The sequence below is a fragment of the Delphinapterus leucas genome, unplaced genomic scaffold (assembly GCF_059928025.1).
Source record: "Delphinapterus leucas isolate spDelLeu-1000000601 "Yukka" unplaced genomic scaffold, BTC_Dleu_Yukka2 spDelLeu_asBTCV2_sq25, whole genome shotgun sequence".
Lineage (NCBI taxonomy): Eukaryota > Metazoa > Chordata > Mammalia > Artiodactyla > Monodontidae > Delphinapterus > Delphinapterus leucas.
In genome coordinates this window covers 7039799-7065999 of record NW_028322234.1, presented here as the reverse complement: position 1 = coordinate 7065999, position 26201 = coordinate 7039799, and the positions used below count along the sequence as shown (strand labels likewise).

Sequence of the window (26201 nt, the reverse complement as noted above, 5' to 3'; positions counted from 1 at the left end):
GCCTGGGCTTCTACTTGGGCCTCTTGTTGCCTCCACCTCTTCCCCCGACAATCCCTGTTCCCCATGGCAACTATAGGGTTTTTTTCTTAATAAACTTTAAATTTTAGAGCAGTTTTTGATTTACAGCATTATTGTGAAGCTAATACAGAGAGTTCCTGTGTGTCCTACACCCAATTTCCTCTGTTATTAACATCTTACATTAATATGGTACATTTTTCACAATTAGTGAACCAATATTGAGACATTATTATTAACTAAAATACATACATGATTCAGATTTCCTCAGTTTCCCCTAATGTCCTTTTTCTGTCCCAGGATCCTGTTAGGGATCATCATGTCATCATATCTCTCAGGCTCCTCTGGGCTAAGTAGTTTCTCAGAATTTCTTGGTATTGATGACCTTGACAGTTTTGAGAACTAGTCAGGTGTTTTGTAGGATGCCCCTCAATCAGGATTTAAAAAAATTTTTTTAAGTTGAACTATATTTGACATATAACATTGTATAAACTTCATGTGTACAACATGTGGATTTGATACATTTGTATGCCATAATATGCTTGCCACAATTGGTATCTGTCTGATGTTTTTCTCTGGGTTAGACTGGGGGGATGGGTTTGGGGAGGATCACAGAGGTGAAACTTCCGGGGCACATGCCATCAACGTGAATTTTCACTCTGATGTTGAGATCAGCCGGCTGAGGTAGCATCTGTCAGGTGTCTCCACTGCCAACTTAGTCTCTTCCCCCTTTCCCTGCTGTACCCTTTGGAAGGAAGTCACTATTTACAGCCCACACCTAAGGGATAAGTATTCACTCTCCCCCACCTCGAGGGCAAAAATTATTTGGAATTCCTCTGATGGGAAATATGTCTCTTCTCCCCATTTATTTATCTATTCAATCATTCATATCAGTCCGGACTCATGGATATTTATTCTACATTTTGGGTTATAATCCAATACTACTTTATTGATTTTCCTACTCAAATTCTTCCAGCTTTGGCCCCCGGAAGCTCATTCAGTTGGCTCTCATGTCCCTTTGACATGCCCCCATCCATCGCATCCTTGGTTTGTTTTTTTTTAGCACTTCCCTTATGTTGTCACTACAAAATGCTCCAAGCTCATCTGGTATATTTCCTGCCCCAGTCCTAGAATCAGCTTTTCTCCAAGGAGCAGCCCTGGTGTCTTTCATTGGAGAATACTGTTAGAAACCAAGATCTGGGTAGTAGGTTTGCTCATCACTACTGGGGTGTAGTTGCTTCTAGGCGGCTGACAGAGCAAGGACATATATGTTTGTATACTAACCTGTATACATATATACATATATGTTTGTATACTAACCTGTATATTTACAGATACACAGATCTGTAAATATTTCCATATGTAACTGTATCTATATTAAGTTAAACATGAGTTCATACAGATATGTCTACACCTGATCCATTACCAAATGGATCCTCCTAGCCTCCTCCCTTGCCTGTCTGTAACCTCCCACTCCAGTGGTGAGAAACCTGGCTCCCACCAACCGCTCTCCGTTCGCTTAATTATTCCATTCAGGGGCACAGGTATAGTGGCTTCAGGATGTTAACTTGTACCCACAGAGGGGTTTTCAAACAGAAACTGATCGCCTGCCTCTCCAGCTCCAAACCCTTCCTGAGTGCCCAGCACCCTCAGTAAAGACCCCCGCCCCCCCCGCCCCCCCACCAAGCCCTCCAGGCCAGCCCAGTCTGGCCACGCGTCCCTTGCGGCAGTCCCACCACCATCAGTCCCACTTCAGGGCCTTTGCACCTGCTGCTCCCTCCAGCTGTTCCCTCCAGCTGGAGTGCTCTCTTCCCAGTTCCCCATCTGACTGGTAACTTAGCTCTCAGTTCCTGCATGGAAGCTCTGGTCTGGCTTCCTTTCAGCCCAGTGATAACGCCCAGGGCTGGGGCATTGTGTTAGGCTTGGCGCCCTCCGTGCCAGAAGCTGGGAGATCCATGGGGGCCCGGCACCACCCACACCAGCCAGGTGGGGGCTGAACTGCATTCATACCCCCATACAAGCCTCTCTCAAGACTGGGCCAGGGGCAAGTTTGGGAAGGGGGCTTTGATTCTTGTTTTACAGGTGAAGGGACCAAGGCTGGTGGGCAAGAGACTACTCTCTGAAGTCAGAGAGTGAAGACATGTCAGAGGCAGGGCTTGACCCAGGTGCACTGATGCCTAAGCTCTCACCTGTCCTGACCTTGGATCCCAAAAGACGCTGTGAGGATGGGGAAGATAGGATGCAGAACAGGCCCGTCTGGGGTTGGGGAAGGAAACTCAGGTGTCCAGTCACCTCCAATACAGCCCCTGGAGGTTCAGGCCAATTTTCTGAGATTGTGTGTGGGGTGGGGGGTCGGTGGGGTCCAGAGAGGTTAAGTAACGTTTCCAAGGTCACATTCCCAGTGATGCCAAGCTGGGACACAACCAACATTTCCTGAGCACCTACTATGTGCAGGGAGGGGAACGGCACATACTGTGTAGGCGGGTGCCGACCTTGTCCTGTCCCAGCAGCAACCCAGCTTACAGACCAGAAGGTAGCACAAGAGGGTGACTCACTGGTGGATAGGGTAGCATTTTAAAGGGAGTGGGTCAGGAAGAGCCAGAGAAGGGCCTGGGCTAGAGGTGGGGACCAGAAGAAGAACAGGGAGGGCGTCCTGGAGAAGGGCCCCTAGCAGGTGGGGTTTGGAAGATATAGAGGTTTTGCGTTGCTCTTTCAGAGAAAGGCTACCCCTTCCTCCTCCGTCGTGGCCTTCAAAGAGTCCACATCTTTCCAGAAAAGTGCCCTGGCCACGCCCCACGAGGGACCCGGTCCCCCCAGTCCCATCTCTGTCCCCTTGGGAACCTCTACCAACTCCAAGTGCCAACCCTGGCATGCTCACAGCTCCCCAGCTTGGACCCCTCTCCCTGACTCCCAGTCCTTTGAAGGGGAAGTCCCAACTGCTCGGTGGGGTGTCCACGCAGCTGTAGGGCCGGCACCGCCCCCGGCCTGCCAGTGTTCCGGGAGCTTCAATTTTCTGTCTCCTCTCGGTTCCTCTAAAAGACCCAGCCTCTGCCTCTGCGGGTCCCTCCGCCAGCCATGCTCTCTGTCATTCCCTAACATTGGCTTAATCCTTTGTATCCTCAGGAAGCTTTCCCCGACCCCCAGGCCTGGGGGGCTCCTCTGGCGCCCCGTGCCACCCACCACACCCTTCATTGTGGGTTGTTGTCCCCACCTATGTGTCTGACTCCCCTACTTGACACTGTTTGCCCCGCGAGGGCAGCATCCAGTATGTGCTGACTGATGAATGGCTGGATGGTGGCATTCCAGGGAGTGGACACCGCGGGTGCAAGGGCCTGGGGAGGCAGGATGTGGATGTTGAAGCAACACAGAGAAATCAGGGGGCGGTTGCGGATCGGGCTCTGGGTGAGTATCGGGGAGGGGCTGCCGACGAGCAGGCAGCGCAGAGAGTGGGTGCCCAGGTCAAGATCGCACATCTGGCTCCCGCCGCATGCTCCAGGGTCCCCAGGTGTTTCGGCTACTGACGGGATATTTTTAGCGCATGCTCCGCAGAGGCTGGGCCAGACAGCTGTCAGGAGGGACTGGGCGAGAGGAAGAAGAGAGGCACAGAGAGGAAAGAGAAAGAGAGAAGAGAGAAAGAGCGGGAGGGGAACTCCAGGCCCCAAATTGTTCTAGGAGGCAGATGGGAAAGAGTCAGAGTTAACGCCCTAGACCAGGAGTTGGCAAACCACAGCCCATAAGCCAAATCCAGCCCACTGGGTTCTTTCCGTAAATAAGGTGTTATTGGAATTCAGCCATTTCTTTCCATTTGTTCAGCAGAGTTAAGGTCTGGACAGACTCTATGGCCCACAACACCAAAAAAAAATCATCTGTGTTTTTTTTTTGTTGTTGTTTTTTTACAGAATGAGCTTGCCAACCTCCTGCCAGGACAAAACTCTCTCTTTGGGGGGACGTGTCAGTGGTTATTCATTGATTTTCACCACTATTTCTGATTCTCCTCCTTCCACGTACAAGGGAGGAGTATACCTTTCAGCTTCTGAATTAGGCAGAGTCATGTCACTTGCTTTGGCCAATGAAAGGAGAGTGGAAGTGGCATGGTGGAAACCCTTAGGAGCTGGTGCCTGATTTGCCATGTCCCTTTCCCGTCTTGCCACCTGATGTTCTAGATGGTGGAAGTTCCATCATGCTGGGCTGCTAAATGAGGGTGATGAGAAACACAGCACCAGCAGAAATCTGAAGGGCAGGGAAAGGTCCACCAAGTGTTGAGTGCAAAAGTCCAGACCCCCCTCTCCCCACAACACATACACAACTTATTAAAATAAAAATCAGAGTGGAGTTCTTTCTAGGAATGTAAGGATGGATCAATGTTAGAAAACCTATTAATAGATTTTTTTTTTTAAGATAAACTTATTCCCTCCAGTGGTTCTTCACTTTATTTTGAAGCCCTGTTATCAGGTGCATACAAGTTTGGAACTGTTACATCTTCTTGGTGAATTAAAAGTTTTGATATGATCGTCCTTATTTCTAGTACTATACCAAACATATAACTTTATTAGTATGGGTATATCAGCTTTAATTTTTTCTTTAGTATTTGCCAGGTTTATTTTTTTCCATCCTTTAGTTTCAAAGTTTCAGCACCTTCATGTTTATTTATTTATTATTTATTTATTTTTCACATCTTTATTGGAGTATAAATGCTTTACAATGTTGTGTTAGTTTCTACTGTACAACAAAGTGAATCGGCTATACGTATACATATACCCCCATATCCCCTCCCTCTTGAGCCTCCCGCCCCCCCCCATCCCATCCCTCTAGGTCGTACAAAGCACCAAGCTGATCTCCCTGTGCTATGCGGCTGCTTCCCACTAGCCATCCATTTTACATTTGGTAGCGTATATATGTCCGTGCTACTCGCTCACTTCATCCCAGCTTCCCCTTCCCTCCCCGTGCCCTCAAGTCCATTCTTTATGTCTGCGTCTTTATTCCTGCCCTGCCACTAGGTTCACCAGTACCGCTTTTTAAAATCCCATATATATGCGTTAGCATACGGTATTTGTTTTTCTCTTTCTGACTTACTTCACTCTGTATGACAGATTCTAGGTCCATCCATCTCACTACAAATGACTCAACTTTGTTCCTTTTTATGGCTGAGTAATATTCCGCGGTACATATGTGCCACATCTTCTTTATCCATTCATCTGTTGATGGACATTTAGGTTGCTTCCATGTCCTGGTTATTGTAAATAGTCAGCACCTTCATGTTGAGATGTTTCTTGTAAATAGCATAAAACGAATTAAAAAAAATACAGTCTAAAAAATCTTGTCTTTTAACTGGAGGTTTTTGTCCATTTGCATTTATTTTAATTACTGGAAAATGTTTATGTATTTCCATTATCTTATTTTGTGCTATTTGTACCTCCTTCCCTATGGAAGGCTTGTTTTGGATTATTTCTTCTTCATTCTAATTTTTCCCCCTCTACTAATTTGGAATTTATAGACTAGTTCTATTCTCCTAGTATTTACTGTAACTATTAATATTGCTACTCTGCTCAGCTAAGCAATATGTTACTCTCCCCTCAAACAATACAAAGATTTAAAAACCTTACTCCAATCAGCTCTTATTAGTGGCCATTTTTGCCTAAATTTCATTTAGTTTTTAATCCTACATATTGGACATTCTAATTCTTGTTAATGATGGTGATGTTTCTTTAGCTGCACCAATGTTTTTCCTGCTTTTTTGCTGTTTCCTTCTGCAAGTCAGCATTTCCACCTGGATCATTTTCTTTCTGCCTGAAAAAATATTCCCTCAGAATTTCTTTCAATGAGGGTATTCATTTCTCTCACCCAAAGATGTTTCTGTTGCGTGAGAACTTCTTGCTATTTTCTATTAGCAATTTAGATGGTGCCCCACTGTGTCCTGAGTTTCACGTTGTGGGGCTGAGGAGCCGGCTCTTGGTCTGTTTTCTTGTTGACTTTGGTTTCCTGCACTGTCAATTGTCTTTTTATATATCCTGCTTGGGATTTTGTTGGCTTTCTGAATACGGGTGAATTGATGACTTTTCATCAGTTCTAGACAATTCTCCACCATTATCCCCTTCAGAGTTTGCCTCTGCTCTCTCTCCTCTGTCTCTTAATCTTTTTCTCTTCCCATGTTTGGGAAATTCATTCAGTTCCATCTTCTAGTTCACCAATTTTCTCTTCAGCTATCTCAAATCCACTGTTGACCCGATTATTTGCTTTTTAATTTCTCTTAGTTCTATTTGGTTCTTCTACAGATATTACTCTCTCTTGCTCTTTGTTCACTTTTTAAGATTAAACACAGCAAAGACACCAGGATTAAAGATACCAGGTCTTTGCTGCTGGCATTGATAGGGTGTGAGTTTTGATTCTGGCTCTAATTTCCTGGGATGTGACTGGGGTGATTCTTTAAGACTGGGGTTGAAGTTTCTGCCAGTAGGCCCCCAGGGTCACCACCATCCTGGACTTTTTTTTTTAATGTGTTCAATAAGTATTTATTTAAAATCTATAAATCTTAAGAAAGGCATTTTTTTAAGCATCTTTACCGGAGTATAATTGCTTTACAATGTGGTGCTAGTTTCTGCTGTATAACAAAGTGAATCAGCTATATTTATACATATATCCCCATATCCCCTCTCTCTTGTGTCTCCCTCCCACCCTCCCTATCCCACTCCTCTAGGTGGTCACAAAGCACCGAGCGGATCTCCCTGTGCTATGCGGCTGCTTCCCACTAGCTATCTATTTTACGTTTGGTAGTGTATATATGTCAATGCCACTCTCTCACTTCGTCTCAGCTTACCCTTCCCCCTCCCCGTGTCCTCAAGTCCATTTTCTACATCTGCGTCTTTATTCCTGTCCTGCCCCTAGGTTCTTCAGAACCACCCCCACACTTTTCTTTTAGATTCCACATATATGTTAGCATATGGTATTTATTTTTCTCTGACTTACTTCACTCTGTATGACAGACTCTAGGTCCATCCACCTCACTACCAATAACTCAATTTTGTTTCTTTTTATGGCTGAGTAATATTCCATTGTATATATGTACCACATCTCCTTCATCCATTCATCTGTCGATGGACACTCAGGTTGCTTCCATGTCCTGGCTATTGTAAATAGTGCTGCAGTGAACATTGTGGTACATGTCTCCCTTTTTTAAATTTTATTTGTTTTTTATACAGCAGGTTCTTATTAGTTATCTATTTTATACATATTAATGTATGTATGTCAATCACAATCTCCCAGTTCATCCCACCACCACCCCCTCCCACTTTCCCCCCTTGGTGTCCATATGTTTGTTCTCTACATCTGTGTCTCTATTTCTGCCTTGCAAAGTTGTTCATCTGTACCGTTTTTCTAGATTCCACATATATGCGTTAATATACAATATTTGTTTTTCCCTTTCTGACTTACTTCACTGTGTATGACAGTCTCTATGTCCACCCACGTCTCTACAAATGACCCAATTTCATTCCTTTTTACAGCTGAGTAATATTCCATTGAATATATGTGCCACATCTTCTTTACCCATTCATCTGTCGATGGACAGGTTGCTTCCATGTCCTGGCTATTGTAAATAGAGCTTCAATGAACATTGTGGTACATGACTCTTTTTGAATTATGGTTTTCTCAGGGTATGTGCCCAGTAGTGGGATTGCTAAGTCGTATGGTAGTTCTCTTTTTAGACTTTTAAGGGACCTCCATACTATTCTCCATAGTGGCTGTATCAATTTACATTCCCACCAACAGTGCAAGAGGGTTCCCTTTTCTCCACACCCTCTCCAGCATTTGTTGTTTGTAGATTTTCTGATGATGCCCATTCTAACCTGTGTGAGGTGATACCTCATTTAGCTTTGATTTCATTTCTCTAATAATTAGTGATGTTGAGCAGCTTTTCATGTGCCTCCTGGCCATCTGTATGTCTTCTTTGGAGAAATGTCTATTTAGTTCTTCTGCCCATTTTTTGATTGGGCTTTTTGTTTTTTTAATATTGAGCTGCATGAGCTGTTTATATATTTTGGAGATTAATCCTTTGTCCATTGATTCATTTGCAAATATTTTCTCCCATTCTGAGGGTTGTCTTTCCATTTTGTTTATAGTCTCCTTTGCTGTGCAAACATTTTTAGTTTCATTAGGTCCCATTTGTTTATTTTTGGGATTGTTTCCATTACTCCAGGAGGTGGGTGAAAAAGGATCTTGCTGTGATTTATGTCAGTGTTTTTCCTATGTTTTCCTCTAAGAGTTTTATAGTGTCTGGTCTTACACTTAGGTCTTTAATCCATTTTGAGTTTATTTTTGTATGGTGTTAGGGAGTGTTCTAATTTCATTCTTTTACATGTAGCTGTCCAGTTTTCCCAGCACCACTTATTGAAGAGACTGTCTTTTCTCCATTGTATATCCTTGCCTCCTTTGTCACAGATTAGTTGACTATAGGTGCATGGGTTTATCTCTGGGCTTTCTATCCTGTTCCATTGATCCATATTTCTGTTTTTGTGCCAGTACCATATTGTCTTGATGACTGTAACTTTGTAGTATAGTCTGAAGTCAGAGAGTCTGATTCCTCCAGCTCCGTTTTTTCCCCTCAAGACTGCTTTGGCTACTCGGGGTCCTTAGTGTCTCCATACAAATTTTAAGATCTTTTGTTCTAGTTTTGTAAAAAAATGCCATTGGTAATTTGATAGGGATTGCACTGAATCTGTAGATTGCTTTGGGTAGTATAGTCATTTTCACAATATTGATTCTTCCAATCCAAGAACGTGGTATATCTCTCCATCTGTTTGTGTCATCTGTGATTTCTTTCATCAGTATCTTATAGTTTTCTGAGTACGGGTCTTTTATGTACCATTGTCAAATGATAGTATCGTAGTCACTAAATAAGAAATCAACATTTTATTCTATGAAAATGGTTCTCAGTTGCAAATTATCACTGTAAAAAAGAAGAGTGAAATTTTTTTCCTGTATTTGAAACTAATAAGAGTTGTGTAATAGTAGTTGTGGGATAAGTGTTACCTTCTTGACATCAGGACGTGTAGTAGGGCTGGACATTCTTACCGACACATTTAAAACTAAACTCTTTGGTAGATCCCTCAGCACAAATGCAATCATAAATACGGAGCCCTCTTCTGATCTGTTTGTCAGTGCAGTTTTTCAGCCTGTCTCCTCAACTGACAATAAGTGTATCAGATAATTTGAAATATGCTTGTATTAACTTTTAAATTAGCATCTAATTAAAAACTAAAAATTCTCCTACAGAACTCAAAAATGCTGAAGAATGTGTTGTGTGGCTCTCAGTTTAAGAAGCACTGGCCTAGGGACTTCCCTGGTGGTCCAGTGGCTAAGACTTCATGCTCCAATGCAGGGGGCCCAGGTTCAATCCCTAGTCAGGGAACTAGGTCCCACATGCCGCAACTAAAGATCCTGCGTGCCGCGACTAAGGTCTGGCGCAGCCAAATAAATAAATAAAATGTTTTAAAAAGAAGCACTGGCCATAATCATTACACATTTCACCTGACAGTGTTCTGCAGTTTCATGAGCATTTCATGTCTCTTTGAATTATGGTTTCCTGAGCAACCAGAAATTAAGACTTAGTTAAGTTAAGACTTACATTATGTTAATCAAGACTTAACTCTTACATTATGTTAATCAAGACTTAACTTATTTTTACCCAGCAATTTTAGTTGTTTTTATTGGGACTCTAGCCCAATATCTGGTCAGAAGCAGAAGTTGACAGTGCTTCTTATGCACGTGTTTGGGCCCCCTCCGTGGAGATTCTAGAACTCCAAGAAGAATCAGAATGCAAAAACAATTTTTTGTGAAGGAAAAAAGTAAGATTAAGGAGAAAGAACCTGCCTGGTGAGCTATTAAGGCACACAAAGCTATACCAACGAAAACAAGGAGATGGCCAGAAAAGTTGGCAATGGATTAGAACAGATTTAGAAACAAACAACGACACACATGGGATCTTTTTCAGGGAGGAAGGAGTGTTTCAAAATCTGTACATAGCATTGAACAATCGAATTGCCCAGGTTGGGGCAATCCTTACCTCTCTCTTCATCCCAAAATAAGTCCTAGGTGGGTAAAAATAAACAGAAATAAAAAACCCTGGCAGAATTTGTGCCAACTGTGGAAGGGCCTCTAAAGCACAAAAGAGAGACATTTAAAGAATGTGGTTTGAAAATCATAAAAACAAAATGTTTACAGCAAAACTACTCATAAACAAAACTGAAAGGTAAATTTGGAAAAAAATGTACAATGCAAAAGTTTATTAATTGTTAAGATGGTAAATTTTATGTTATGCATGTGTTTTTTTTATTTTCTTGAGGATTAAAAAAAAAGATTTATTATTTATTTATTTAATTTATTTTTGGCCTCATCAGGTCTTAGTTGTGGCACGCGGGACCTCTTGTTGCGGTGCACGGGCTTCTCTCCAGTTGTGGCAGCAGGTTTTCTCTTCTCTAGTTGTGGTGCACGGGCTCCAGAGCGCATGGGTTCTGTAGTTTGTGGTACCAGGCTTTCTAGTTGAGGCATGTGAGCTCAGTAGTTGTGGCGCACAGGCTTAGTTGCCCCACGGCATGTGGGATCTTAGTTCCTTGAAAAGGGATTGAACCTGCATCCCCTGCATTGTAAGGCAGATTCTTTACCACTGGACCACCAGGGAAGTCCCTGTGTTACGTGTTTTTGTTTACAATTAAAATTTTTAACAAGTTTGTTGTTCCTATTTTAAAAAAAAGGAATTATGATATATGAATGAGAAAAAGACAAATGTCTAATAAAAAAAAAGTGAACCAGCTAATTAAAAATAAATATAAGAAAATCTCCCTGGAAAGAAATGAAATGAGAACAAGGAGGCAGCACCTGTATGTACTCAACAGTTTGGCCAAGATGAAAAATCAGGGTGATACGACCTCATGTATAAACAGTAACCTATCTTGAGACCCTGCACTAAGAAGTCTCTCCTCGCGGGAAAAGGGGGGTAGGTATTGAGGGGTTGGGACTTGGTCATAAGTTTTTTAAGGTCACCATTCAACCCAGTGCAGATGGTATCTTATTGAAAACACTTATCTAGGTGTTTCTGTACATGCAGAATAGAGAGATCAGGGAGGGGCTTCATCAGGAGATTGATGTTTTGTAGCTTTTAAGTTTCAGATTGCTTTTTTTTTTTTTTTTTTTTTTGGCCAAGCCAAGTGGCTTGTGGGATCTTAGTTTCCTGACGAGCAATTGAGCCCAGGCCACATCGGTGAGAGCACTGAGTCCTAACCACCGGACCACCAGAGAATTCCCTCAGATTACCTTTTAAGACCTTGCTGTAGAGTGAGACTTTCCTGCCATGAGTGCCAATTATCCCTAGGAACAGAGGGCAACTTTTATTTAATGGCTTTGGAGCACAGAGACTGGGGTTCAGATCTCTGCTAGGCCACTAAATGGTTTGTGTGGCCGGGGTCTGGCAGCTGCCTTTCCCGTCTATAGAACGGGGCCCTCACGGCCGCTGGAGGGCCATGGTCAGCAGCGAGCTCCACTGGCCAGGGGTCATCACCTGAGAGGCACTGTCGCCCTTGGGCCTGGGTTTTCCCATCTGTGACACGGAAGCCAGAGCATGCCTGACCTGGAGGCTACTGGGAACTCCACAGAAGCTGTCTCCCCCCAGAACTGGGGACCCACATGGCAGCAATGACTGCGCGGAGTCCTGCCAAATCTCCTGCCGCCAGAAGGAACTGAGGCCACAGCCGCGCGGAGTACCTGTTTTATTTCTGACACAGGTGCACCTCAGGACGGCGGCGGACTTGGGGCGGGGGGTGGTGCTGGGGGCGGGGCTAGAACTCCACCTTGCAGGCGGGGAAGGCCTCGTCCTGCATGGACACAGTGCTGTTGCTGCCCAGCACCGTGATGCCCAGCGCCTGGTGCCGGGCGTGCGTCTCCTCATACCACTCGTGCATCGCCACCGAATCGAAGGTGGGGATCAGGGTCACCTGTGGGTGGGACAGATGGACCAACGGTGAGGGGGAGCGCCCTCTGCCCTCCCGGCCCAGCCCCAAGGCATCTGAGGCCCCTCTTCTCTGACCGTGTTTGTCTCCGCCTCCATTACCTCTCGCCTGGATGTCTGCAGCCGGCGGCCGGCCTGTCCCCGAAGTCCCTTCTCCTTCTCACGGCACCCAAAGGACCCTTTCACAACCCAGGAGACCGGACCACTCTTCTGCGAATTCTTCTCCATGCTTCCCGCCCACCCCCACCGCTGCCATCTCCCCCTGTTCTCTTGCCCAGGCCTCCCTCCAGCTCCCTGAATACACTAAGCTTGCTCCCGCCACTGGCCTTCGCCCACGCTGTGCCGTCTGCCCGGGACGCTCCCTCGCAGCTGCTCCGTAAGCTGCGTGCAAGGCTGGGTGTCAGCTCACTCACAGGCTGAGTGGGCGGCCAGGTACCTGGAGGCTCCTTCTATCCAAATTCGCCTCACCCTTCAAGGTTCTATTTCAAGGCTTCCCGTGGGGACAACCCCAGCCCTCAGGGTCAATTCTCAACGTTCTTAGCTGTGTAGACACCACACATCTCACCTATTCCTCCTGGCTGATTCTCATAACATTACGGAGGTTCAGTGCCAGGGGTCAGGCGAGGTGATCAAACCAGCCCCACCCTGCGACCTCACCCAGGTTTGCTGCAGACAGGGAAGTGGATGTAACAGGAACAGAGTCCCGAGAGCTGGGTGGCACTCCTGCATCTGACCTCATTGCCGCATGGCCTTGGGGACATGGCTTAGTCTCTCTGAGCCCCACTCCCTCCTTGGATGCAGGTGAAGGTCACACCAACCTCACAGGACAGGGTGGGCTCAGCAGGAAGACACCGGGAAGCGCTGACCCTGCTCAGTGGCAAGAGCTTGGGCAATGTCCCAGTGACATTTGCTGTCATCGAGACTGTCTCACACCCGGGTCGTCACGCACCTGGAGGTCACGGTCCCACAGCTGCTTGCCAGCCAGAAGCGCATCCAAGACAGCCCGCATGCCCTCTTCCTTGTGCTGGTCCTGGCCACTGATGACGTAGCAGAGCGCACGCACCCTCCGGAAGAACTCCTTGTCCACCAGGCGGGCACTGCCCCCACTGGGCAAGTAGGCCAGGTCGAGGTAGACGGGGGAGCTCGGCGGGGCCAGTGACCCTCCTGGCCGACTGCCAGCTGACCCTGTGGGTAAGAGGGATGGGGTCAGTCGTGAGCTCTGGGGACAGGGAGGGGCTGAGACCCAGGGCCCGGGACAAGGCTCCCAGCTCCACCTGCACCTCTCTGAGTGGCTCCCTCCCTGGCAGGAAGCCTGATCTCCGTTTTATGGTTGACAAGCTCTCCCTGGCTTGTCCTGCAAACACCCCAGCCAACCCCTCAGTGCCTGGACACTCCCTGGCCAGTCCCTGGACACAGACATCCCCAGGGCCTGAGGGAGGGGGCAGCCAGGGAGGGCTCCCTGGAAGAGGGGGTTTTAGAGCTTGAGTTCCTAAAGCAGCAGTACTTGGAATTCTCAGCAGCATCCACCTGTTTAGTTACTCAAGGGGAGCCAATCGGGCATTTATCAAACTCTCCTGGGCACCGCCCCCTGGGGACATGGCAGTGACCAAAACAAACAAAAATCCCTGCCCTCAAGGTTGACAGGGAGCCAGAGTGGGTGTAGGAAGGAGAGCTGAGAGAGGGTGATGCAGGCTGGGCAGCCTGGATGGAGCTGGGGCAGCTGCTCTCAGGGCCTTGTCCATGCCCTGAACCCAAAGCCCGTGCAAGGGGGACAAGGCCGCCATTCCTGGGCCAGTGAACTCATCAACTGATTGAGGACGTCGCCAGGTCTTGGCCACAGGAAGCCTGCCAGGTGTTTGGTGTCTTAAGATCATAAACGCTGCCCAGTGCAGGGTGTGGGCCCAGAAGGCTGCTGGGGCATTTGCAGAATGAATGAAATCCCCAGCTTTGGGCAGGTAGAGCCCCTCACTCATAACTGGGGACAGTGGTGTCGAGGACCCTGAGTGGTGCCCCAGGAAGGGAAAGCCACCGTGGCTGTGGAAGGCGAGAGGGGGACAGGAGCAGCAGAGGCAGCACAGCAAAGCGAAGGCAAAGGGAATGTGGACGGAAGCCATGGGGCAGGAGGACAGGGGTAGAGCAGGGACTGGCAAGCTATGGCCTGTGGGCCAAGTATGGCAACTGCCTGCTTCTGGAAATACAGTTTTACTAGAACACCCACCGAGTACTTACTGAGCTGTTTTTGTGCTACGACACCTAGCTGAGTGAGTAGCTAGCTGAGTAGCTGAGAGAGAGACCATCTGTCCTACGAAGCTGAAAATGTTTACCCTCTGGCCCTTTAAGACAGGCTTTGCTGACACTAATGTCGATGGTTGGTTTATCAGAAGCAGTGGGAGCAGGAGACCCTGAGTGGCCAAGACTGTGGCCTTTGGAAAGAGGTCAAATGCCCAGGAAGAGAAGGTCTCAGATGATCCCCAGCCTCCGGGTCCCAGCCTTGCCCATGGGCCCTAGGGGCCACCCTCTCTCTCTCCCTGCCACTGTGCTGGGAGCCCCTGACCTGCCAAAGGTCACAAGGGCCCATCAGATGCCTCTCTTGGAATCTGCCCAGGAAAGACAAGAAGTGGGGGCTCAGGGGGGCGCTGAGGCTAGAAGACAATCAAGAGACCAGGGTGGCCAGGAGCTGAGGACAAAGCCACATGGGGAGAGAAGCTGGAGATGCCTGTCGGCTCCCGGAGGGCAGGACCACCCCAGGCAACTAGAATAGGGCTCAGTCCAGAGCAAGCACTCAGTGAACATGACCTGGAGTTATTTATGACTGTCATCGTTGTTGCTGCTTTCTCACCAGCCCTCTCTTGGTAATTCTAGACCTGCTCTGACTGATGCAGTGGCCACCAAGCACTGGAACGTGGTGTGAGCCAAGACATGCTGGGAGTGCAAAACACGCACCAGGCTCCCAAGATGTAGTGTGGAAAGAGAAAAGGGAACTATCTAGTAATATTTTATATTGATTACATGCTGGAATGTCATTTTGATATAGTAGTATGCAGGAAAGAATTAACACAGCAGGATTCTGGGACGATGGCACAGTAGGAAGCTCCAAGAATCTGCTCCCTGTCTAGATAGTTGCGCTGGCAGCCCCTCAGCATAAGTCTGAAGCAACTTACATGGGACTTAAAGGACGGAAATTTTTTCTTCTTCCCTTCTTCTCCCTTCATTTTTTTTCTTTTTCCCCTTTTGGGAGCCAAACATTTAAGCACTAGGACACTCAAAAGCAACTACTATACAGGGAAATTTAGAAAGCAACCACAGATGCCCAGCAAAAGGTACAGGATCAGAAAAGACATGAGAACACCCTAAGTTTACACCACAGACTGATCCCCAGCATAGAGACAGCTCACAATAATCAAAGGAAAGAGCCACAGCAAACCCTGGGCAAGGGGAAATTTTGGATCTCAAGTTATCACATTATTAGATTCAAATGTACAGTTTTCAATTAAAAAAAATCACAAGGTACATAAACAGGAAAGTATGGCCCAGTGAAAGGAAAAAAATTTAACAGAAACTGTCCTTAAGGGAGACCAAATGGTGGACTCACCAAAGACTTAAAAAACTGTCCTAAAGATACTCAAAGAACTAAAGGAAGATGTGGAAAAAGCCAAGAAAACAAGGTATGGAAAAAATACAAATATCAATAAGGAGATAGAACACATAAGAGTAAATGAAAAGAAATTCTGGAGCTGGAAAGTATAATAACTGAAATGAAAAATTCACTAGAAAGATTCCACTCAAGGTTTGAACAAGCAGAAGAATCAGTGGTCTTGATGACAGGGCAATGGAAATTATTGAGTCTGAGGAACAGAAAGAGAAATAATTGAAGAAAGTGAACAGAGCCTAAGGGACCTATGGGATACTATCAAGAGGACCAACATACACATTATGGGAGTCTCAGAAGAAAAAAGAGAGAGAAAGGGGCAGAAAGATTATTTCAAGAAATAATGGCCAAAATCTTCTTATATTTAATGAAAGACATGAACATAAACATCTAAGAAACTCCATGAACCCCAAATAGGATAAATTCAAAGAGAACCAGACTGAGACACATGATAATCAAATTGTTCAAAGATAAAGACAAAGAGAATCTTTTTGTGGGAAAGAAGTGATAAAGCGGATGTTTATAGCTATAAACACTTTTATTAATATCTCAGATCAACAGCCTAACTTTACAACTTAAGGAACTGAAAAAAGAAGAAAAGTAAATCCAAAGCTAGCAGAAGGAAGGAAATAATAAAGATCAGAGCAAAGATTTTAAGAATAGAGAGTAGAAAAACGACACAGAAGATCAGCAAACCCAAAAGTTGGTTCTTTGAAAAGATTAACAAAATTGACAAATCTTTAGTTAGATTGACTAAGAAAGAAAAAGAGAGAAAGAGCGAGAGAGAAGGGGCAAGGGAACCGGGAGTGGCCGGCGGGCAGGAGGCGGCGGCAGGTGCCCGTCGTCCGGCGGGAGTTGCGCGGAAGCCCCGCACCTCCCCGCGCCCTTCACCTACTCCAGGGGCGTGCGGCCCAATGGGCCAGTGCGGAGGGTCTCCTGGAGGCCGTGTGCCCGGAACCGCCCGTGGGGCTTGGGCGCGGCGCGGGGTCGCGCTCCCCAGCTCCTTCCACTCCCGCTGGGAGCTGGCTGCGGGCGAGGGCGCTGGGGCGCGCGGGGGGCGGGGAGGGGGGGCCCGGAGGCAGCGGGGGAGGGGCTCGGGCCACCATGGACGACAAGGCATTCAACAAGGAGCTGGACCAGTGGGTCGAGCAGCTGAACGAGTGTAAACAACTTAACGAGAACCAGGCTAAGGAAATTTTAACAAAAGAATCAAATGTGCGAGAGGTCCGTTGTCCTGTTACCGTCTGTGGAGATGTGCATGGTCAATTCCATGATCTTATGGAACTCTATAGAATCGGTGGGAAATCACCAGATACAAACTATTCATGGGTGACTATGTAGACAGAGGTTATTATTCTGTGGAGACTCTGACTCTTCTTGTGGCATTAAAGGTGCGTTATCCAGAACATATTACAATATTGAGAGGAAACCACGAAAGCCGACAAACTACCCAAGTATACGGCTTTGATGATGAATGTCTGTGAAAGTATGGAAATGCCAATGTTTGGAAATACTTTACAGATCTGTTTGATTATCTGCCACTTACAGCTTTAGCAGATGTACAGATATTCTGCCTGCCATGGTGGCCTTTCCCCATCCATAGATACACTGGATCATAGAAGAGCCTTGGATCGTTTACAAGAAGTTCCACATGAGGGCCCAACGTGTGATCCGTTACGGTCAGATCCAGGTGATCGTGGTGGGTGGGGTATTTCACCACGCGGTGCTGGCTACACATTTGGACAAGATATTTCTGAAACATTTAACCATGCCAGTGGCCTCACACTGGTTTCTCGTGCTCACCACCTTGTAACGGAGGGATACAATTGGTGTCACGATCGGAACGTGGTTACCATTTTCAGTGCACCCAACGATAATTAAGTTATCGTTGTGGGAACCAGGCTGCTATCATGGAATTAGATGACACTTTGAAGTATTCCTTCCTTCAGTTTGACCCAGCACCTCGTCGTGGAGAGCCTCATGTGACCCAGGGCACCCCAGACTACTTTCTGTAAATTCCTCCTGGGAAAAACTGCCTTTGTATGTGGAAGCACACCTGGCTTTTAAATAAATAAATATATATATATATATATATATATATATTTAAAAACAAAACAAAAAAAAGCAACAGTAATCTATGTGTTTCTGTAACAAAATGAGATCTGTCTTGGCATTAAACCATATCATGGACCAAACTGTGCCATACTAATGATGAGCATTTAGCACAACTTGAGAGTGAAATTAGTTCAACACTATGTTCTAGATTGGTCAGTCTTAACAGTTTGCCTGCTGTATTTGTAGTAACCGCTTTCCTTGGGGCTGTTCAAGCAAAAAAGGTAACTAACTCCATCTCCTTTTGCACTTACTTGGAGATTTTAGTTAGAGTGTTTAACTGGCATGGATTAATAGGGTTGGATTTTTTATTTTTAAGAAAAATTCATAAAGCTAACTTCCACTTAATTCATTACCGTTTATTTTATTGAAATGTATAATTAACTGAAAAATTCTTGGGTGTACGTTGTCATAACATTTAAAGAGATTTCCCTTCATTTAAACTAAATTACTATTTTATGTTGATCTGCATATTTCTGTATATTTGTCATGACAGTGCTTGCATTCTATTTGGTGTACTGAGCAAATAAACTTTCCATTTTAAACAAACAAACAAAACAAAATGAAAAAGAGAAGCCTCAAATTAGTAAGATCAGAAAGTGGAGATGTTACTACCAATCTACAGAAATAAAAAGCATTATGAGAGTACTATGAACAATTATGCACCAACAAACTGGATCACTTAGAAGAGATGTACAAATTCCTAGAAACACAAAACCTACCAAGACTGACTCACAAAGAAATAGAAAATCTGCATAGACTTATCAATAGTAAGGAGATTGGATCAGTAATCAAAACCTCTGGGGCTTCACTGGGTTTCTACTAAACATTTAAAGAAGAATCATTAGAAAGGAAAAAGTAAAGTTATCTCTGTTCACAGATGATATAATGTTATGTGTAGAAAATCCTAAAGATTCCACACACACAAAAGAAACCTGTTAGAACTAACAGATGAATTCAGAAAATAGCTGGATACAATATTAACACACAAAAAAAACAATTGCATTTCTATATGCTAACAGTGAACAATTCAACGAGGAAATTAAGAAAACAATTCCATTTACAATAGTATAAAAAGAATGAGATACTTAGGAATCAACTTAAAAAGGAGGTAAAATATTTGTACACGAAAACTACAAAACACTACTGAAAGAAACTAAAGAGAACATAAATTAATGGAAAGATATCCCATGTTCGTGGATTGGAAGACTTAAATATTGTTATGTCAACACTACCCAAAGTGATCTACAGATTCAATGCAATTCCTATCAAAATCCCAGTGATTTTTTTTTTTTTTTTTGCAGACATAGAAAAAATACATTCTGAAATTCATATGGAAGCTCACTGGGATCCCAAGTAGCCAAGGAAACCTTGAAAAAGAAGAACAAAGTAGGAGGACTCACATTTCCTGATTTCTAAAATTACTACAAAGCTATAGTAATCAAGGCAATGTGGTACTAGTATCAAGACAGACATACAGATCAATGGAATAAAATAGAGAGACCAGAAATAAACTGTCATACATATGGTCAAATGATTTGTGACAAGGGTGCCAAGAACATTCAATGGGGAAAGGGCAGTCTTTTCAGCAAATGGCCCTGGGAAACTGGATATCAACATGCAAAAGAATGAAGTTCAATGCTTATTTAGCACCATATCCAACAATTAACTCAAAAAGCAAAATATAACAGTTAAAACTATAAAATTCTTAAAAGAAAACATAAGGCAAAAGCTTCATGATACTGGATTTGGCAATGACACCAAAAGCACAGGCAACACAAGAAAAAGTAGACACACTCAACTTTATGAAAATCAAAAAATTTTGTGCATCAAAGGACACTATCAACAGAGTAACAAGGCAAGTCACAGAATGGGAGAAAATATTTACAAATCATTATCTGATAGGGATTAATATCCAGAATATATAGAGAACTATCACAACCTAACCACAAAAAGACAAACCACCTGACTCAAAAATGGGCAAAGGACATTTCTAAAAAGATATACAAATGTCCAACAAGCACATGAAAAGGTGCTCAACATCACTAATCATTAGTGAAATGCAAATCAAAACCACAGTGAGATACCACCTCACACCCATTAGGATGGCTACTATCAAAAAGCCATAAAATAGGGCTTCCCTGGTGGCACGGTGGTTGAGAGTCTGCCAGCCGATACAGGGGACACGGGTTCGTGCCCCGGTCCGGGAAAATCCCACATGCCGTGGAGCGGCTGGGCCCGTGAGCCATGGCCGCTGAGCCTGCGCGTCCGGAGCCTGTGCTCCGCAACCAGAGAGGCCACAACAGTGAGAGGCCCGTGTACCGCAAAAAAAAAAAAAAAAAAAAAGCCATAAAATAACAAGTGACGGCAAGGATGTGGAGAAAGCGGAACCCTTGTGCACTGTTGGTGGAACGTAAAATGGTACAGCCACTGTGGAAAACAGTACGGCAGTTCCTCAAGAAATTAAAAATAGAATCACCATAAGATCCAGCAATCCCACTTCTGAGTATATACACCAAATTTGAAAGCAAGGGTCTCAAAAAGGTATTTGTACATCCAGGTTCATAGCAGCATTATTCACAATAGCCAAAAGGTGGAAACAACTCAAGTATCTAACAATGGATGAATGGATAAACAATATGTGGTCCATCCATATGATGGAATACTATTCAGTCTTAAAAAAGGAAGTTCTGACACATGCTACAAAATGAATAAAGCATGAGGACAACACGCCAAGTTGAAGAAGTCAGTTACAAAAAAACCCCAAATACTATATGATTCCCCTTATATGATGTCCCTAGAGTAGTAAATTCAGAGACACAAAGTAGAATGGTAGTTGCCATGGGCTGGGGACAGGGAGGAATGGGGAGTTAGTGTTTAAAGGGGACAGAGTTTCAGTTCCACAAGATGAAAGAAGTTCTGGAGATGGATGGTGGTGATAGTTGTACGACAATATGAATGTACTTAATGCTATTGAACTGTGCACTTAAAAATGGCTTAAGGTAGTCAAATTTTTTTTTTCTTTTTTTGCGGTGCACGGGCCTCTTCAACTGATTGTTGATTTGTATCCTTTAACAGTGTTTTATATGTAATAAATGAGTAATCTAGGGAGTAAATGGGTTCTTCCTGAGTTCTGTAAGCTGCACTAGCAAATTAACCAAACCCAAGGAGGGGGTCATGGGAACCTCTGATTTATAGCTAGTCAGTGAGAAGCACAGGTAACAAACTAGACTTGCGATTGGCATCCTGAGTTGCAGGAGGTCACCAGAACCCCCGGTTTGCAGCCAGGTGGTCAGAAGCACAGGTAGAAACCTGGGCCTGTGACTGGCATCTGACGTGGAGGGTGGTCTTGTGGGACTGAGCCCTTTACCTGTGGTATGTGATTCTATCTCTGGGTAGAGAGTGTCAGAATTGATTTGAATTCCTCAACGCCCTGCTGGCATCCAAGAATTGCTTGTTGGTGTGGGGAAACCTACACACAGACACACACACAGTGGAACTGGGTCCAGGAACCCTTTTTGGTTGGTGTCAGGAGTGGGATTTGCTAGAATGACCCTGGCTTACAGAAACGTGTTTTTTTTTTTTTTTTTGGTGTGTGTGTGTGTGTGTGTGTGTGGTACGCGGGCCTCTCACTGTTGTGGCCTCTCCCATTGCGGAGCACAGGCTCCAGACGCGCAGGCTCAGCGGCCATGGCTCACGGGCCCAGCCGCTCCGCGGCATGTGGGATCTTTCCGGACCAGGTCACGAACCCGCGTCCCCTGCATCGGCAGGCGGACTCTCAACCACTGCGCCACCAGGGGAGCCCCGAAACGTGTTTTTTTAAAGAGAAAGGATAAAAGGGTGGGGAATGAGCAAACGCTGATCCCCAGATAGCTACCTAGTCACCCACAGTATGAAACTGCAGCTCACTGCAATCAGTTACTAAAGGTAAAAGTTACCAACGGAATGTAGTAATGGTAGTAGACCCAACACCCAAGGAGTTGGCTCACTGGATATATAAGGAAATGCAAGATAATAAGCAGCATGCTGAATACAGTTTCCTGGTTATTGTTATCTCTATTAGCCAAAATGAAAGTTAAAACATGTGCTCACTCAGGTCTTGATGTTGAACCAAGTTCAGATTTGGGTAGACCTGAGGTTTGGTCGTTAGCCTCAAAGCCGCCCAGAGAGGGAAAAATTATGCAGGGGCATCAGGAAATACCTCTAAGGTCTCTGGTCACCAAGAAGGTAGTTAATGTAGGGGGAGGGCAAAACCAAGAAACAACTGAAACCAGGAGATCGAGTGTAAAGAAACGGGCTCACTTTGTGGACTGGTATCATCAGTTTCCTGAAGAACCTTTACCCAAATGGATCGTGAGAGTAACCAATTTGGGGGCTGTGTCTTTGGTTTTGAAGGCTGCAGAGTAGAATAGCACATCTGGGTTGATGCAGGACCCGAAGCTCACTACTGAACAATCACAGATTGTTCCAGACACACAGGAGGTTATTCCCGAAGGCATAACCAGCCTGGCCGACTGGATAAACACCACTGAAAAGTGTGTTTATCCTGAGAAGGGGGGACTGCCCAACTCACCCCATAAATGCCAAGTGGGACACCCCAGATGAAGCAGCTGAAATGCTTCCTATGCAGGCCATGTGGGATTAGCTTTATGACTGGGACATTCACCCACTGAATATGCCTGTTACCCAGGTTTTGGTAAATGCTGTGATTAACGGGACCCTTGTTGCATGGGCACCCCGTGGAACTTTACTGCTACAAAACTGAACAACAGTTCTAGAAGCCTTATCAGATCTGCTATCTCAGCTTCTCTGATGACACCAAGAACATTAGAGTAATTAAGAAAACGGGGAGAGACAAAGGGGAGAGTCGAGGGACTTGACCGAGTGCAGTGGTCATCTTCAGATGGCTGTTGAAACGTAGAATGAATAAAGCAGACACAGAGTTGAAACAGGTGAAACTGAGCAGGACCCTGTGGGGCTCCTGGACATGGAAGCCTTTCTGTGTACCCCGTTCCTTGTTTGTAGGGGACAGACTCCAGCCTCCAGGACCTTCCCGGAGTCCCAAAGGGCAGATTCAAACAGTTGCTAATCAGGGAAGGGAGGGGATGCAGAGACAAGGGAGGGGCAGCCAAGAAACAATAGGGCAGCCTTGGGGCAGGGGCTCGTTATTAACAATACCTTTGAGCTCTTTACAGAACTAAAACCCCCAACAAATGGAAGATGTCAGCATTATTCATCCCAGAGAACAGCATCTGAGGCCAGATGAAAGGAACCAGAGAAGCTCATCAAGAGATTACCTGAGACCGGATTAAAGGAGTACAGGTGTCCCCCCCCACACACCTTAATCTTATCAACAACCCGCCCTTGAACCACTGCTATAAAACTCCTCACCAAATCCCCCCTGGGTTGGGGGACAGTTTTTCAGGGGCATGAGCCCACTGTGCCCCACTCTGCCTGGCAAAGCAATGAGGTTGTTCTTTTTTTTTTAAAGCTATTCTCTTCTAATTCACCCAAAACTCTCCCTGCAAGATTCGATGTGGCACTGGTTCACGGAAGCTGAGTTTTCGGCAACAGATGCAGGGCCCCCAACGTTTTGTCAAAGGGCCCCAAACAAGTCCACTATTTACTCTAGTTTCGACGGATTTCAAAAGCCAGGAGGCAAAGATTACAATGAGAAACCTGACCAGGAATCCCCTGCGGGTGAGGACTAGGAAGATTAATGAAGATAAAGACTGAAGCAGAGGCCAGGATCTTCTGGCTCCACCCCGGGGGGTGGGGACCCAAGGCCATCTGCACAGGCGTGGAGAAAACAGCCAGGAGAGGAAGGAGACCTTCCCAGGATTCCTAGATACAGGAGCCCAAAGCACTGTGATTCCAACACCTGTTGGTGAAGTCTTAGCGGGGGGCTAAGGTTAGACTGGAAGGTTAGATTGGGAGGAACTGGAGATGCAAACGTTGATGGGATGAAGGTGCACATTGGGATGAAAACTGGGGTGAGTGGACAGATTTTGTGTGAGGTGGTCACATCTCCTTTACCTGACTGTATTACTGCGATGGAGACTATGACTGACTGAGGATTGCCTCCCCTACTTAATATTGTAAAGCAGAGGCCTGTAAGTCCGCCCTCCGGCCAGTTTTAATTGGGGACGCCAGATGGGAGCCGCTAGAACTGCCCGAGCACACACAGGCGGCTAACACAGAGTGATCTAGAACGCCTGGTGGACAAAAAGAGACGACCACTTTAATTCATGATATGCTAGAAGCTGGAGTGTGGGTACCCACGAATTCACTGTACCATAGCCTTATGCGGCCTGGGGAAAAGACGGATGGTTCATGGAGACTAACTGTAGACTATCGAGACTTAAACCAAGTTGTACCACCCATCGGCTCAGCCGTTCCAGACACACAGAAAATGCAAGGAGGCTGCTACTCAGTGAGTGACCTCGTAAATGCTTTCTTCCCTGTTTTGATCTCAGAAAAGAGCCAGCAGCAGTTGGCCTTCACATGGGAAGGATCCCAATTTACCTTTCTTGTGCTGCAACAGAGGTATCTGAACTCACTGGCTTACTGTTGTGATTTGGTCAGAAGGGACGTGGACTTGATGCGGGTCGCCAATGTAATCATACACTATACTGACGGCGTTACGGTGATAGCGGAAACCAAAGAGCAGGCTAGGACTGATCTGAGTGCAACAGGGATGCACATGACCAACTGGGGTGGGTTCATAAATCCAGCACTGGTTCCCAGGCCTGCCCGAACAGCCAAATTCTTAGGAAGAACCTGGGCAGGGGCCACCTGGGATATTCCACAAGAGACTAAAAATAAACCGCTGTCACTGTCCTCCCCAGGACCAAACAAGAAGCCCAGCGTTTGGTTGGTTGACTTGGATTTTCATCTGGGAATGTTGCTTCCACCTGGAAGACTACCCGAAAGAAAGCTCTGAGTTAGGGACCCGAACGAGAGCAGGTTGTGTCTGAATCACAAACAGTGGCAGCCCTCTCAACTTGGCCGTTGGGCCCTGCCGACCCCCCACTCAGGTATGATTTGGGAAGTGTCGGCCATACTCTGTACACTCTGCAGACTGGAGCTTCGGGCAAAAGCCCACGAGCACCTCCCAGCAGTGACCACTGGGATTTTGGACCAGAAAATTCCAAGATGCTGCCGCCCATACACAGTATTTGAGAGACCATTAGTAGCCTGCGACTGGGCATTAACTGAGATCACCTCGATTACTGATGGACATAAAATAATCATGAAACCTGAGATGCCCATAATGTCTTGGGTGATGTTGGAGAAACACTCCAATGAACGCAGTGCCCAGAAGTGTTCCATGATAAAAAGAGAAATGGTTCATCCGAGAGCACGCTGCCAGGGCAATGCAGGGAGGCACCCACTGGATCATGAGCACGTAGCCTCTTTCCCTCTAGGACCGACTTTGGAGCCACCTGAGGAGCTGCTGGAACTGACTGGCACATGGCCTTGCCCTATGGACGGCTCTCAACTGAACCACAAAGCGCGCTTGCTTTATGGATGGCAGTTTCAAGATGAATGGATAATAACCTGCTTGGAAAGCGGCTGCATTAAGACCAGGGGATGGCGAGACTCTGATTGGAGGCAGCAAGAACAAATGGGCTCAGTGGGCTGAATTGCACGCTGTTTTCCTAGCAGTGGTGGAAGAATTGAGCAACGGTAAAAGCCCCTATGTTTGGGTTTTTACTCCTGGGCCGCAGCCCATGGCGTGGCTGTGTGGTCGGGCAGATGGGCAACAGAAACCTGGACTATTAAAGGGATGCCTGCATGGGGCGCGGCCTTATGGAAATCACTCTGGGAATTTAAGGGGCATGTTAAAGTAGGACATGTCAATGCCCACCAGAAGAACCCCTTCCAGGTTTGGAAGGTCACTGAACCATCAAGTGAACATTTTGGGAGGGCGGCCCATGAATGAGTCGGCATGGGGAGAGGGCTGCAGCAATGCAGAGCCCCACACATAGCCGGCAAGTGGATTACATTGGACCAAAGCCAGTAGCCCTGGGGCTGGGGGCTATAAATGAGCCCTAACAGGAAGAGACACCCTGCACTGGGTTTGCATACCTGATGGTAGATGCGAATGCTCAAAATACTGTAAGACTGGAACAGAAAATACTAACAATTTGAGCCACTGAGTTACATTTCTTCGCACCAAGGGGTGCACTTTACAGCCCATACAGTCCAACAGTGGCAAGAGATTTCACACCAGATGTGCTGCGTATCATCCTCAGAGTAATGGTTTAATAGAAAACTGGAATGGGCGGCTGAAGCATGTGCTGTCTAAAACCAGGGGAGATACAGGCTTGAGGGGCTGGCTTACACACCGTCGTGAGCATGCACTCACCCTCAGCGTGAGCGGGGCTGAGGGCGGGTCCCCACTGGATAGACTCCTCCGCTTTTCTG

At 45.9% G+C, this 26201-nt stretch overlaps 1 protein-coding gene and 1 pseudogene across 1 annotated transcript in view; one reads left to right on the top strand and one right to left on the bottom strand.

Moving 5' to 3' along the window:
* Nucleotides 1-4657: 4657 nt before the first annotated feature.
* The window catches only part of MAP1S (microtubule associated protein 1S), a 32887-nt gene continuing 11343 nt past the window's right edge, over nucleotides 4658-26201 (bottom strand). The window contains exons 6-7 of the mRNA XM_022558555.3: nucleotides 12960-13195; nucleotides 4658-11996 (exon numbers count right to left, since the gene is read on the bottom strand). Coding sequence (XP_022414263.2) covers nucleotides 11841-11996; nucleotides 12960-13195 — 392 coding nt within the window. The 3' untranslated portion in view covers nucleotides 4658-11840. The remainder of the gene's footprint in view (nucleotides 11997-12959; nucleotides 13196-26201) is intronic.
* Nucleotides 14647-17704, top strand: LOC149744061 (serine/threonine-protein phosphatase 2A catalytic subunit beta isoform pseudogene; annotated as a pseudogene).